The 14465-nt window shown below is 43.1% G+C and overlaps 1 protein-coding gene across 2 annotated transcripts in view; it reads left to right on the top strand.

Moving 5' to 3' along the window:
- Positions 1-12069: 12069 nt before the first annotated feature.
- rps6ka4 (ribosomal protein S6 kinase, polypeptide 4) overlaps positions 12070-14465 on the top strand; it is a 44423-nt gene continuing 42027 nt past the window's right edge. For both annotated transcript variants that reach the window (XM_072913825.1, XM_061963361.2), the window contains exon 1: positions 12070-12898. In XM_072913825.1, coding sequence (XP_072769926.1) covers positions 12820-12898 — 79 coding nt within the window. In that variant the 5' untranslated portion in view covers positions 12070-12819. The remainder of the gene's footprint in view (positions 12899-14465) is intronic.

Raw genomic sequence — 14465 nt, 5'->3', positions numbered from 1 at the left:
CTCACAGTAACGTTTGATTTTGGGTTTTTTTTGGGTGCGGTTGAAAAAAAAAAAGCGTTATTAGTTCAATCAATCCTGAGTATGTTGACCACAATAAAAAGCCATGATTAATTCTACAATTCATCATAGCAATCGGGGACAGAAAAGGTTCCTTTTCTTTTGCCCAGTCCCAGATGGACCTGGAAGTGTAATGTGTATTTATCATGAGTATGAGCACTTATTTGGAAAGAAAAAATATACATAAAATATTGGACCGATGTAATTACTATATATATATATATATATATATATATATATATATATGAACATATACACCACATAACTTTCTTCCAGAAGGTCTTTTATTTGTCCATGTGCTGTCAGATGAAATAAAAATTGAGCTGTTTGGCCACAATACCCACCAATATGTTTGGAGGAAAAAAGATGAGGCCTTTAATCCCATAAACACCATTCCTACCGTCAAGCATGAAGGGGACAATGAAAAAAGAGGATTACCTCCAAATTCTTCAGGACAACCTAAAATCATCAGCCCGGAGGTTGGGTCTTGGGCGCAGTTGGGTGTTCCAACAGGACAATGACCCCAAACACATGTCGAAAATGGTAAAGGAATGGCTAAATCAGGCTACAATTAAGGTTTTAGAATGGCCCTCCCAAAGTCCTGACTTAAACGTGTGGACAATGCTGAAGAACCAAGTCAATGTCAGAAAACCAACAAATTTAGCTGAACTGCACTAATTTTGTCAAGAGGGGTGGTCAAAAATTCAACCAGAAGCTTGTGGATGGCTACCATTATTAACATTGCTGTATGTATACTTTTGACCCAGCAGATTTGGTCACATTTTCAGTAGGCCCATAATAAATTCATAAAAGAACCAAACTTCATGAATGGTTTTTGTGACCAACAAGTATGTGCTCCAATCACTCCATCACCAAAAAATAAGGTATGTATGTGTGTATATATATATTCTAACCAGGCACTTACGGTGAGACCAATTTGCTTAGTACTAAAATCCAGTGACGTGCGGTGAGGTTGATGGCTGGTGAGGCACTGACTTCATCACAGTCAGATTTACAAACATATGAACCCTAAAGAGTGTCTTATTCACCATTTGATTGGCAGCAGTTAACGGGTTATGTTTAAAAGCTCATACAAGCATTCTTCCTTGCTTGGCACTCAGCATCAAGGCTTAGAATCGGGGGTTAAATCACCAAAAATGATTCCCGGGCACGGCGCCGCTGCTGCCCACTGCTCCCCTCACCTCCCAGGGGGTGATCAAGGAATGGGTCAAATGCAGAGGACAAATTTCACCACACCTAGTGTGTGTGTGACAATCATTGGTACTTTAACTTAACTTTAACTTTACACATACAAACTGTAGCACACAAAAAAGCACATTTAATTAAAAAAACGTTATTATGGTCTTACCTTTACTTATAAGTGCGGGAACAGTGGTGTTCGTGTTGGAGGAGTTGTGAATGAATGAAATATGAAATCCGTGCTGCAGTCTGCAGGTGTACCTAATGTTGTGTCCCTGCAGTCGTTCACGGCTCCTCCGGCGTGAGCATTGTTGTTTTTGCACTTTTTGGCTTCTTGTTAAGTGACTTTTTTTGGGTGGATTCGGTCTTGCACGTAGAGGGTTTTGGTGTGGGCTTTGGTTGGTGTGGCGCTCCCGTCGGGGGGTGCATTCTGCGGCGGGGGTGCATTAACCGGCACCAGGAGGCGTGATTACTGCGAGCCTCACACAGTGCGTCTTCGCAGCAGTTTTATGATCGCTCAGCACAAGAAATACGTTACACACATACAGTTGTTGACAAAATACACTGTACATTATATACCTCAGCTAACTAAACTATGGAAATGTATAATATAGTTCATATAGCAATACGGTCTCACTGCACAGCAGGCCAGCAGTTAGCCGAGTCCGCAATCCATGGTGAGGCACAACTGAGTGACGTGCCTCAACTGGCTGCTGATCACCGCACCGTCTCTTCTCAGTATTTGAACGGCAAATGTGAAAATTCAGCGATTTTGAATAAAAAATAATCTAAAACTGGTGAAGTTAAATGGAAAATAACTTTATAGTATAATCACTGAATACATATAACAATTTAATGAATTTTTTTTCTTTTTACATTTTTTTTCTTTCCATGATGGCAGGTGAGGCGGGGCCTCACCGCACGTCACTGCTAAAATCTGAGATATAGTTTTCAAAATAAGAAAAAGAATCTACCATTTTAGCACTTGTTGGCAGGTTATTGTTATTGTTGTATGCTTATTGTAAATAATATAGCAATTGTATTAGTTATATTTACATTAATTTAAACAAAAAAAGCATTACTTTTTAAAAAATGTCAATATGTTACTATGACTAACAAAAAAATACATATTTTATATCCTGATTTCAGATATTTAATGTTAGTCATAGTAACATATTGACATTTAAAAAAAGTAATGCTTTTTTTGTTTAAATTTTTTGCTACAAAGATCTTTTTTTTTTAATCATTTGTGGGGGTCCCCACATACGTATGCGGTGCCTTCCAGGGTTGCACATTGTTCCCATTGGGTTGAGTTTTTTCTTGCCCTGATGTGGGATCAGAGCTGAGGATGTCGTTGTGGCTTGTGCAGCCCTTTGAGACTTTTGTGATTAAGGGCTATACAAGTAAACTTTGATTGATTGATTGATTGATTGATTGAAAAACAAGGTCCCAATCGGCAAAGAAGCAATCGTTGATTATGGATAGACTGAAAGTCATATTCAGTGATGGATTACAAATCTGCATATGGGCAAGGTGATGATGCTTAAACTTCTGTTTGGTGCCGCTTCAATGAGATTTATGAAAATGATTGCTTGAAGAAAACATGCAAATGTCCACAGTCCTTGGTGAAATGGGGTTGGTTGCATGTCAGGTTACATAAGGTCGATGTCATGGCCTGCAAATAGTCCGGCTCTCAATCCTGTTGAAAATCTTGGGTGGAAATTGAAGAAAATGGTCTATAACAAGACTCCAACCTGCAAAGCTGGTCTGACAACAGCAATAAAAGAAAGTTGGAGCAAGATTGATAAAGATTATGTTTGTCACTCGTTAAGGCAAAGCTACTCGTGGTGTTTTGTAGTGTGTTTTTTTTTATTTTATGATTCTAATTTTTTCAAATTGATTAATTCCATATTTCATCACTCAGCTTGATCTTAAAATTAAACTGTTTTTGACAATCCCAATTTACATTTTTGATTTTTTTTAGTGTTTTTTATTGCCGGAAAGTTTAAATGACTATAGTTTTGTGTGATGTCTGTTATGTTTTTTTTCTACAAATTAGACAACTGAATAAACATCCTCTAAAACTGATCGTTTCATCATTTTTGCCAGGAGTTTTAATGAATAAGTACAACGTATACGGTATATAACTAATCATGACCTCAAAATCCTCTCCTGATATAAATCCTCAGTAAATAATTGTGCTGCAACATCTGCTGGTTACAACTGAACAGACACATTTCTAACAGTTGGCTTCACGTTTATCAGGAGTTCAAAAAAACCTGCCAGCGAGCAGGTTAGGTTCACAGAGTAAATTGCAATGGTAAATGACTTTGGGTTTTACTTACCTCCCCTTATGAAATAGAAAGACAAAATTAACATCACCTCGGGGTTGTCATACTCGGAGTTCTCACTTGATCTGCTTTCTGGAATGCCCTGCAGATTTAGACTTAGACCTAGACTTAGTTCCTTGCGGAGCATTGGGCAGCAACAGCAGACCTCCGTTTCACTTTGTCCATAGCAAGACTCTTTGCCTCTTCCCAGTTCAGTCCCATTGACTCCAGATCATTTGTGATTGTTCTCCTCCATGTGGTTACAGGCCTCCCTCTTTCACTTTTCACATATTGTGGTGTCCACTAGTGAGGACTTTGGATGTCTTCCCATTTCCGTCCCTAAAGTGTGGCCTAACATTGTTAGTCGATGTGTCCTTACAATAGTGCTGCTTAGTGGAATTTGTTTAGTTATTTGTAGCACCTCTTTCTTTGGAACTTTAACTTTCCATGTGATGTTTAAAATGTTCCAGAGGCATCTATGATGAAAAACATAGATTTTTTTGAGACAGTACCTCAATCATCTTCCATTCCTCTCTGGCATATGGCTACTGGGAGGATTAAGAATTATTTTTACAATGACTTTATTTTTGAATGTGTTGAATCTGGATGTCCAAACCTTATTCAGTCTTCAAAAGACGACTTGAGGTTTGCCCAACCCGCTTGAAATGTCCATTCCTGTGTCTCCTTTATGGGATAGAATGTCCTCCAGGTAGGTAAAGCTCTGTTCAATCAATCAAGTTTATTCACAATACCATATTACAAATTACAACAGTAGTGAATATCCATTTAAGGATGGTGGTAAGTGAAAGGGTCTCCAGATAAGCTAGAAGAAGCTTTTGGCAGGGAGCCCAGAGGTCAGTATATGCATGGAATGCTGAGACATGGTGGCAAGCACAAAAACGCGATATGACAAACAAAATAGGAGCACAAAGCAAGCATACACATACATACTGTACATACATTCAACCAAGCACAACCCAACAGTAGTCGACCCCGATGCCACATGTGACAATGCTAATCCTCCAAAGGAGCACTAGTCATTCACATGAGGCATTAGAGATAGGTGGTTAATAGGTATGATTTCAGTTTATTTTTGAAGTTGGAGAATGAATACAGAATCCTGAGGTTCTCATCAAGACGGTTCATTTTCTGCAGTTTAGTTATTCACTTTCAAGATGGGAGGGTGTTCTTCCTTTACTGAGATGACCTTCTTTTTTCAGTGCTGATCCCGATGCCTACCTTAGCTGCTGTGTCCGACAGGCTGTTTGACATTTCCTTTAGAGCTTTGGCTGCGTCTCCGAGAAAGGCCAGGTCATCAGCATAATCCTGGTCAGTTATTCTGGTGTCATTCCAGTTAATTCCAAAGCTTGGTTTGTTCATGGCTTTGTGCATCACAAAGTCTACAATGACTAGAAAGAGCAGGGGCGATAGTATCTGATAGCACCTGACGTACGCCTGAGATGATGTTGAAGTACTCTGTATGAATGGCGCAAGTTCTGACACAGCAGCAGGAGTTGGTGTAAAAACTCTTAAAGGGGAACTGCACCTTTTTTTTGGAATTTTGCCTATCAGTCACAATCATCATGAAAGACATGACGAAGGGGGTATTAAAAAAAATGCATTCTAATGCATCAAAGGTTCTTATACAATGGAGCCTATGGGAGCCGCTCTATTCTGCCTATAAAGCCCTTAAAAACACCCAAACACCTTCATTAGGTTTCATATACATGATGTAAGTATATATGTAATGTAGTAACAGACACATCAATATTGGCATGTAATATTTACGTATTTTGCTACTTTTAAGCATACGCGGCACAAAAAAAATGGGGTGGGACCAGGCGTCTTTTTGTGTAATTCTTGCCATTTCAGGGTCTAAATTGACTGTTAAAGTGTAACGACTTGATATGACAAAAACATCACACAACCAAATATAAATTTGAATGTGCAAAATTAAAAGAAAACCCCAAGGTAAGCGTTTTTGATACTCTTGGAAATTGGAATTCAGAAAAAGTATGTAGCACCTACAGTTGTGGTCAAAAGTTTACATACACTTGTAAAGGACATAATGTCATGGATGTCTTGAGTTTCCAATAATTTCTACAACTCTTATTTTTTTGTGATAGTCAATCAATCAATCAATCAATCAATGTTTATTTATATATGTCATGTACATAAATCATGTACAATCATTCCCGTCTCGCCCGTGCCAACTTTCCGTTGCATCCCGGAAAAGCAAACTCCCAAGATCAAGTCGTGACAGCAGGTCGTCAGCAGACTCGCTTTTCCGCACGAGAGTTGGACATTTTTGACGAGGCTTCTTGGGCGGTCCTGTGCGCGATGGAGGAGGAAACTCGGCGCTACTCCTCCGTGGAGTACAGAAACTCCATTTGGTCCCAGGAATGGGAGGACGCAGCGCAGCAGTGCCGGAAGCGCCGCTCCCGACGAAGGACGTCGGGTAGAACTTCCGCGAGCCTGCAGGACACGCCGCTCCCACATGCCCCTCCCCCTCCGGGCGGAAGCAAGCAGCAGCCAGCCCGGCTTCGCCCTAATGACGTCAAAAATCATGATTTTTTTTTTCCTGAATTCTTTTTCTTTTGATTCCCCGCCCCCCAAGACTCATGCCCCGCCCCCCAAGACTCAAGTCCCGCCCCCGTCACAATTTTTTTCTTTTTTTCCGCCCACACAACCCCAGGTGGGGGATAAAAAACAAAAACATTGTGGACAACTTAAAGGGGAAATTTCAGCCCCCCTCCAGACCTCCCTCCGCCCACCCCTAGAGGGAGTTCTAGACCGCAGGGAGCGCGTCTGGTATCCGCCCCTTGGGGGGGGGCTGGGGTCGGGAACTGTGTTGGTGGGGTGGCTCGGCATCACCATGCCAAGCCACAGCCTCCAGCGGCCGCCACCACCAGTCTTCCGACCTGTCAAGCCACAGCCTCCAGCACGACCGCCCTCACCAGTCTTCCGACCCGTCAAGCCACAGCCTCCAGCACGACCGCCCTCACCAGTCTTTTACCATGCCAAGCCGCAACCCCCAGCTAGACCACCTCCACCTGCACCAAGGCTAGCACCAGTAGCTGCACCACGGCTAGCGCCAAGGCTAGCACCAGAGCCACGGCTAGCACCTGTCGTTGCTCCACGGCTAGCACCAGTAGCTGCACCACGGCTAGCGCCAAGGCTAGCACCAGAGCCACGGCTAGCACCTGTCGCTGCTTCACGGCTAGCACCAGTAGCTGCACCACGGCTAGCGCCAAGGCTAGCACCAGCTCCACCACGCCAAGTTCCACGGCAGACTCCAGTACCCACACCACGCCTAGCCGCATCATGCCAAGCTCCGGTACCAGCTCCACGCCGCCAAGCACTGCCTAGCCAAGACCAAGACCCTCCACGCCAAGTCCAAGACCAAGACCCTCCACGCCAAGTCCAAGACCAAGACCCTCCACGCCAAGTCCAAGACCAAGACCCTCCACGCCAAGTCCAAGACCAAGACCCTCCACGCCAAGCCCAAGACCAAGACCCTCCACGCCAAGCCCAAGACCAAGACCCTCCACGCCAAGCCCAAGACCAAGACCCTCCACGCCAAGCTCCGGTACCAGCTCCACGACGCCAAGTGCCGCCAGTCGCAGCTCCACGATGCCAAGTGCCGCCAGTCGCAGCTCCACGACGCCAAGTGCCACCAGTCGCAGCTTCACGACGCCAAGACCCGCCATGCCAAGACCAAGACCCGCCATGCCAAGACCAAGACCCGCCATGCCAAGACCAAGACCCGCCATGCCAAGACCCGCCATGCCAAGACCAAGACCTGCCATGCCAAGACCAAGACCCGCCATGCCAAGACCAAGACCCGCCATGCCAAGACCCGCCATGCCAAGACCCGCCATGCCAAGACCCGCCATGCCAAGACCAAGACCCGCCATGCCAAGACCAAGACCCACGCCGAGCTTCGCCGCCTGACGCGCCACGCCGAGCTTCGCCGCCTGACGCGCCACGCCGAGCTTCGCCGCCTGACGCGCCACGCCGAGCTTCCACGCCTGCGACGATGACGACGCACCTTCCTACTCGTCGGCCACGGATATGGCCGCTACCTGGTCGCCCGCCACGCCAAGTGCGCCCACCTCCCAGTCGGCCACGAATGTGGCCATTCCCTGGGCGTCCGCCTCGCCTGCTGCAGCAGCGTTCCACTCGCCGCCGCCACCTAACTCTGTCCCGGTGGATACGGGGACACGTGGTCTGGCGACCCACCGCCATGTCCCCCTCCCGCCCTCCCATGACTCTTGTTAATTTTTTTATGGACATCTGGTATCTGTCCTTAAGGGAGGGGCTCTGTCATGTCTGTGTAATCATGTTTTTGTTTTAAGTCATGTTTTTGTTTAGTTGTAGGAATCTTTGGTTTCTGGCTTTTCACTCCCTTGTCTTGTTTGCATGATTACCCATTAGTTTCACCTGTTCCACGTTTGGACTCATTGTGCACTCTTGATTGTCACCATAGCAACCCATTAGTTTTCACCTGTCACGTCACGCACCTGTTTTCGTTAATCATGTCTGTAGTATTTAAGTTCAGTGTTTTTCAGTTTGTCTTTCTGACGACCTCACACCACATTTAGGCTCTGTCCATATTTTCATGTCCATCGTTCACGCTGCTCCTTTTTTGTCCATGCCAAGTAAGTTTTCTTTATTCAAGTCATAGTTTGCAAGTTTTGTTTAATTGTTCATGGTTTATTCTCCGCCACTGTGCGCGCCTTTTGTTTGATCCTTTTTTTTGTATTTATAGTCTTTAAATAAATCATGTACAATCATTCCCGTCTCGCCCGTGCCAACTTTCCGTTGCATCCCGGAAAAGCAAACTCCCAAGATCAAGTCGTGACAATATAGCCCTAAATCACAAGTGTCTCAAAGGGCTGCACAAGCCACAACGACATCCTCGATACAGAGCCCACATAAGGGCAAGGAAAAACTCACCCCAGTGGGACGTCGATGTGAATGACTATGAGAAACCTTGGAGAGGACCGCACATGTGGGTAACCCCCCCCCTCTCTCTAGGGGAGACCGAATGCAATGGATGTCGAGTGGGTCTGACATAATATTGTGAGAGTCCAGTCCATAGTGGATCCAACATAATAGTAAGAGTCCAGTCCATAGTGGGGCCAGCAGGAAACCATCCCGAGCGGAGACGGGTCAGCAGCGCAGAGATGTCTCCAACTGATGCACAGGCGAGCGGTCCACCCCGGGTCCCGACTCTGGACAGCCAGCACTTCATCCATGGCTACCGGACCTGTGTGTCTCCCCCTCCACAAGGGAGAGGGGAGAGCAGAGGAGAAAGGAAAAGAAACGGCAGATCAACTGGTCTAAAAAAGGGGGTCTATTTAAAGGCTAGAGTATACAAATGAGTTTTAAGATGGGACTTAAATGCTTCTACTGAGGTAGCATCTCTAACTGTTACCGGGAGGGCATTCCATAGTACTGGAGCCCGAATAGAAAACGCTCTATAGCCCGCAGACTTTTTTGGGCTCTGGGAATCACTAATAAGCCTGAGTTCTTTGAACGCAGATTTCTTGTCGGGACATATGGTACAATACAATCGGCAAGATAGGCTGGAGCTAGACCGTGTAGTATTATATACGTAAGTAGTAAAACCTTAAAGTCACATCTTAAGTGCACAGGAAGCCAGTGCAGGTGAGCCAGTATAGGCGTAATAGATAGAGTGTTTGGAGCACATACTTGTTGGTCACAAAAAAACATTCATTAAGTTTGGTTCTTTTATGAATTTATTATGGGTCTGAAAATGTGACCAAATCTGCTGGGTCAAATGTGTACTGCACCCTCCCTCAGCCTTCTACTCAGTGTAAGTAAGTAAGTAGGTACATTTTATTTATAAAGCGCTTTTTACAGATAAAATCACAAAGCGCTGTACAAAACAGAGGTGAAGTAAAACAACAATTCAAATAAACCAACAGGGCCAACATCATAAAAAGGATACAAAGTGGATTAGAAATTATAGTTAAAGGGTGCGTTAGCTAAAACCTTTACTAAAAAGAGAAGATTTCAAATGTTTCTTAAAAGTTTCAACACAGTCAAGATCACAGAGGGACTGGTGCAAATTGTTCCAGAGTCTGGGAGCTATAGCCTGGAATGCCAGGTCTCCACAGGTTTTAAAACACATTTTTGGGATCTTTAGAAGACCCTGCCCTGAAGAGTAGGGGCATAGCAAGTCAGTGATGTACTGAGGGGCCCCACCATGCAATGCACGGAATGTCAGGACTAAAATCTTAAACTCAATGCGGAATTTAACTGGAGGCCAATGAAGACTGGATAAAACGGGGGTGATATGGGCTATTCTGGGTGCACCGGTCAAAAGTCTGGCATCCGCATTTTGTACAGTCTGAAGTCTCTTTAGTGTTGACTTGTTGAAGAGAGTGAAGAGAGAATTGCAATAGTCAATGCGAGACGAAATTAACGCGTGATGATCATTTGGGCAGCACGGTGGAAGAGGGGTTAGTGTGTCTGCCTCACAATACGAAGGACCTGAGTAGTCTTGGGTTCAATCCCAGGCTCGGGATCTTTCTGTGTGGAGTTTACATGTTCTCCCCGTGACTGCGTGGGTTCCCTCCGGGTACTCCGGCTTCCTCTCACCTCCAAAGACATGCACCTGGGATTGATTGGCAACACTAAAATGATCCATAGTGTGCAGAGGTGGGTAGTAACGCGCTACATTTACTCCGTTACATCTACTTGAGTAACTTTTGGGATAAATTGTACTTCTAAGAGTAGTTTTAATGCAACATACTTTTACTTTTACTTGAGTATATTTATAGAGAAGAAACGCTACTTTTACTCCGCTACTCTTATCTACATTCAGCTCGCTACTCGCTACTAATTTTTATCGATCTGTTAATGCACGCTTTGTTTGTTTTGGTCTGTCAGACAGACCTTCATAGTGCCTGCGTTTCAACAAATACAGTCACTGGTAACGTTCACTCCGTTCCACCAATCAGATGCAGTCACTGGTGACGTTGGACCAATCAAACAGAGCCAGGGGTCACATGACCTGACTTAAACAAGTTGAAAAACTTATTGGGGTGTTACCATTTAGTGGTCAATTGTACGGAATATGTACTGTACTGTGCAATCTACTAATACAAGTTCCAATCAATCAATCAAAAGTGTGAAGGAAAAAAGACATGTTTTTATTTCAACCGTATGTAACAGATAGAAAAAGGAAACAGCATAGTCGGGACCCTGCAGATCCGTCCCGGCTACACGTACACCCCGTCAAAAGCCTAAAGACTGACTGCACAGTTCCTGTCTTCACAATAAAAGTGCCGCTCCATCGCGCCTGCGCTTTCAAAATAAGAGTCTCCGAAAGCCTGCGCAAACAAGCTAGCAAGCTACGGAGTTTGCCGCCAATGTATTTCTTGTAAAGTGTATAAAAACGAATATGGAAGCTGGACATATAAGATGCCAAAAACCAACCACTTTCATGTGGTATTAGACAGAAAGGAGGAACTTTTTTTCTCCTCCATTTGAAAACGTGGACGTTTGTCATCACTACTGTCTGATTCCAATCAATGCAAGTCATCAGAATCAGGTAATACACCAACTTATATTCTTGTCTTCATGAAAGAAAGGAATCTATATGTGTTAAACATGCATGTATATTCATTAAAACACTATTAACATGTAAACAAAAAAGGCCAAAAAAAATAAATATAAATTATATACTGTATATATCAATGTATGTATATACACACACACACACACACACACACACATATATATATATATATATATATATATATATATATATATATATATATATATATATATATATATATATATATATATATATGTATATATATGTGTGTGTGTGTATATATATATATATATATATATATATATATATATGATATGTGTGTGTATGTTACTCATACACACACGTACTGAGTAACTGCAGTTACTCAGTACTTGAGTAGTTTTTTTACAACATACTTTTTACTTTTACTCAAGTAAATATTTGGGTGACTACTCCTTACTTTTACTTGAGTAATAAATCTCTAAAGTAACAGTACTCTTACTTGAGTACAATTTCTGGCTACTCTACCCACCTCTGATAGTGTGTGAATGTGAGTGTGAATGTTGTCTGTCTATCTGTGTTGGCCCTGCGATGAGGGGCGACTTGTCCAGAGTGTGCCCTGCCTTCCGCCCGATTGTAGCTGAGATAGGCTCCAGCGCCCCCCGCGACCCCAAAGAGAACAAGCGGTAGAAAATGGATGGATGGATGGATGATCATTTCGAGATCCAATTTTGGCAACAAAGTTCTCACTATAGAAATATTTCTGAGATGTCTACACATATGGCATCACAATTGGCCAAATCAGATGCGACTGTAACACAAACAAAAGATGAGAGAGAAAACAACTACACCAGGAGACATTGTTTTAAGTGCAAGAGCCGGATCGTTCACGAACGACCCAGCTGTAGTAGTCACGTGACGACCGTCGCCCAGGTTGTGTCGAAAGCATCCCGCTATTAGCCGCTAGCTAGGAGTTTACCAAATATCAAGTGATGTGTTGATATGTTTTTTCATTTAGACATGTAGGAAACACGAACGTTGCTTTAGCATAGGCAGCAAGAAGAAGAAGAGGAACCACCACCTAACATGGCCTTTATCGCCGGAATCCGAGGAGGTTCTTTATCAACAAGACATTAGCTCCAGCTAACGCTACAAAGTTTGACGGACAACAACAGCATCGCTAGCTTAGATATCATCTTGTCTGTTTACTACAATAGCTGCTGGTCTTGGAGCGGGTTCTCAAATCCGAGCGATTACGATTACGAGCCAGTTGTACACGCCTAACCGTGTTTTGAACAATCTCAGTCAAAGCTAACGTCACGGCAAGTGAATATTTATTGACAACTTTTTAGCAACTAATGCTAACACTGTGCTAGAGTCCAGTGTGACACATAACCAGGCTGCTTTTGTCCTGAACTGCCATTCGTTACAATTCGATATTTTGTACCTCGAGAAAAAAAACAACCGCAGGATGTCAAACACTGGGATTAATAGCAAGGTATCGGCGTTGTTTATGCACATCCGTCTGCTCAATTCCCTAATCCCTGTACTGCACACACGGCAGCTACAATAGCTTTGCAATAGCTGCGCGGATTGCAATATCGTAGATAGTGTTTTAGAATTATTCCCAGATAGTTTGTATAGAGAGATAATTGTCGCGTTATGTCGGGGGATAGCAGTGATGACTCGGATGCGCAAACGCACGAAAGAGCCTGGACCGTCAAGCATCAAATCACCAATGGTGAGTAAGAGTGCAGAGTATCAACCACTGTTGTCATTCCCTCCTTGTTGTCATGGGCAGTGTAAGAGATATAGGTCAGCATGACACAATCCTAAAGTGTTTAATTGTGTCAGTCTGCTCTGTGGCTTCTTCTGGTATTATTTAGGCAAGAGCACTCTTCCTGTCATGTCTGGACATTTCCAGTGCCTAACTTGAGGCTGTAGATGTGTACATTTCCTTGTTGTGATGTTTACACTGCCTTCAAGAATACATGTCTCATCTAGCAAGGCTCTTGGGATAACAAGTTGTTTTTGTGCGTAATCCATGTAGCCCAGAATAATTTAGGGCACAGATGTCAAACTCAAGGCCCAGGTCCCAACTCTGGCCTGCCACATCATTATTGACTACATTTACACTGCAGGCCAAAGTGGTCCAAATTAGATTTTTTTTCGCAATCTGAAGTTTTCCAGCTGACTTTTTACACTACAAGTAAATTGTGAACTTTATCAGACTCCAGTGGTTCTCAACCTTTTTTCAGTGATGTACCCCCTGTGAACATTTTTTTAATTCAAGTACCCCCTAATCAGAGCAAAGCATTTTTGGTTGAAAAAAAGAGATAAAGAAGTAAAATACAGCACTATGTCATCAGTTTCTGATTTATTAAATTGTATAAGAGTGCAAAATATTGCTCATTTGTAGTGGTCTTTCTTGAACTATTTGGAAAAAAAAGATATAAAAATAACTAAAAACTTGTTGGAAAATAAACAAGTGATTCAATTATAAATGAAGATTTGTACACATAGAAGTAATCATCAACTTAAAGTGCCCTCTTAGGGGATTGTAATAGAGATCCATCTGGATTCATGAACTTAATTCTAAACATTTCTTCACAAAAAAATAAATCTTTAACATCAATATTTATGGAACATGTCCACAAAAAATGTAGCTGTCAACACTGAATATTGCATTGTTGCATTGTAATGAATGGAATAGCCCACTTGATTTGATGTTCAGTTTATGATCTTACATTCATATTTTGTTGAAGTATTATTCAACAAAATTCAGGATTTTTGAATTGTTGCTATTTTTAGAATATTTAAAAAAAATCTCACGTACCACTTGGCATACCTCCAAGTACCCCCAGGGGTACGCGTACCCCCATTTGAGAACCACTGCTCTTGTGCAGTGGTTCTTAACCTTGTTGGAGATACAGAACCCCACCGGTTTCATATGCGCATTCACCGAACCCTTCTTTAGTAAAAAATAAAATGTTTTTTTTTTTTCAAATTCAAGACAAAGTTATATGTTTTTTTACTGGTGCTCAAAATGAACCATGCAGGAACATCACCTTGTTCAAAGAACAAAACCAACACAGTGCATGAACTCACAACAAATTACACACCTGAAAACCAGTGTGACTTATGCTGTTGCCGTATCCATAATACGACGATAGGGAGAAGTTTTTATCTACACGATGAGTCGGGTGTGTCTTGGCTCCGCGGGGGAGGCTCCACCGAACCCCTGAGGCTGATTCACCGAACCCCTAGGGTTCGATCGAACCCAGGTTAAGAACCACTGCTCTAGTGTA

The sequence above is a fragment of the Nerophis lumbriciformis genome, linkage group LG09 (assembly GCF_033978685.3).
Source record: "Nerophis lumbriciformis linkage group LG09, RoL_Nlum_v2.1, whole genome shotgun sequence".
NCBI lineage: Eukaryota > Metazoa > Chordata > Actinopteri > Syngnathiformes > Syngnathidae > Nerophis > Nerophis lumbriciformis.
This window is presented reverse-complemented; position numbering and strand designations above follow the sequence as displayed.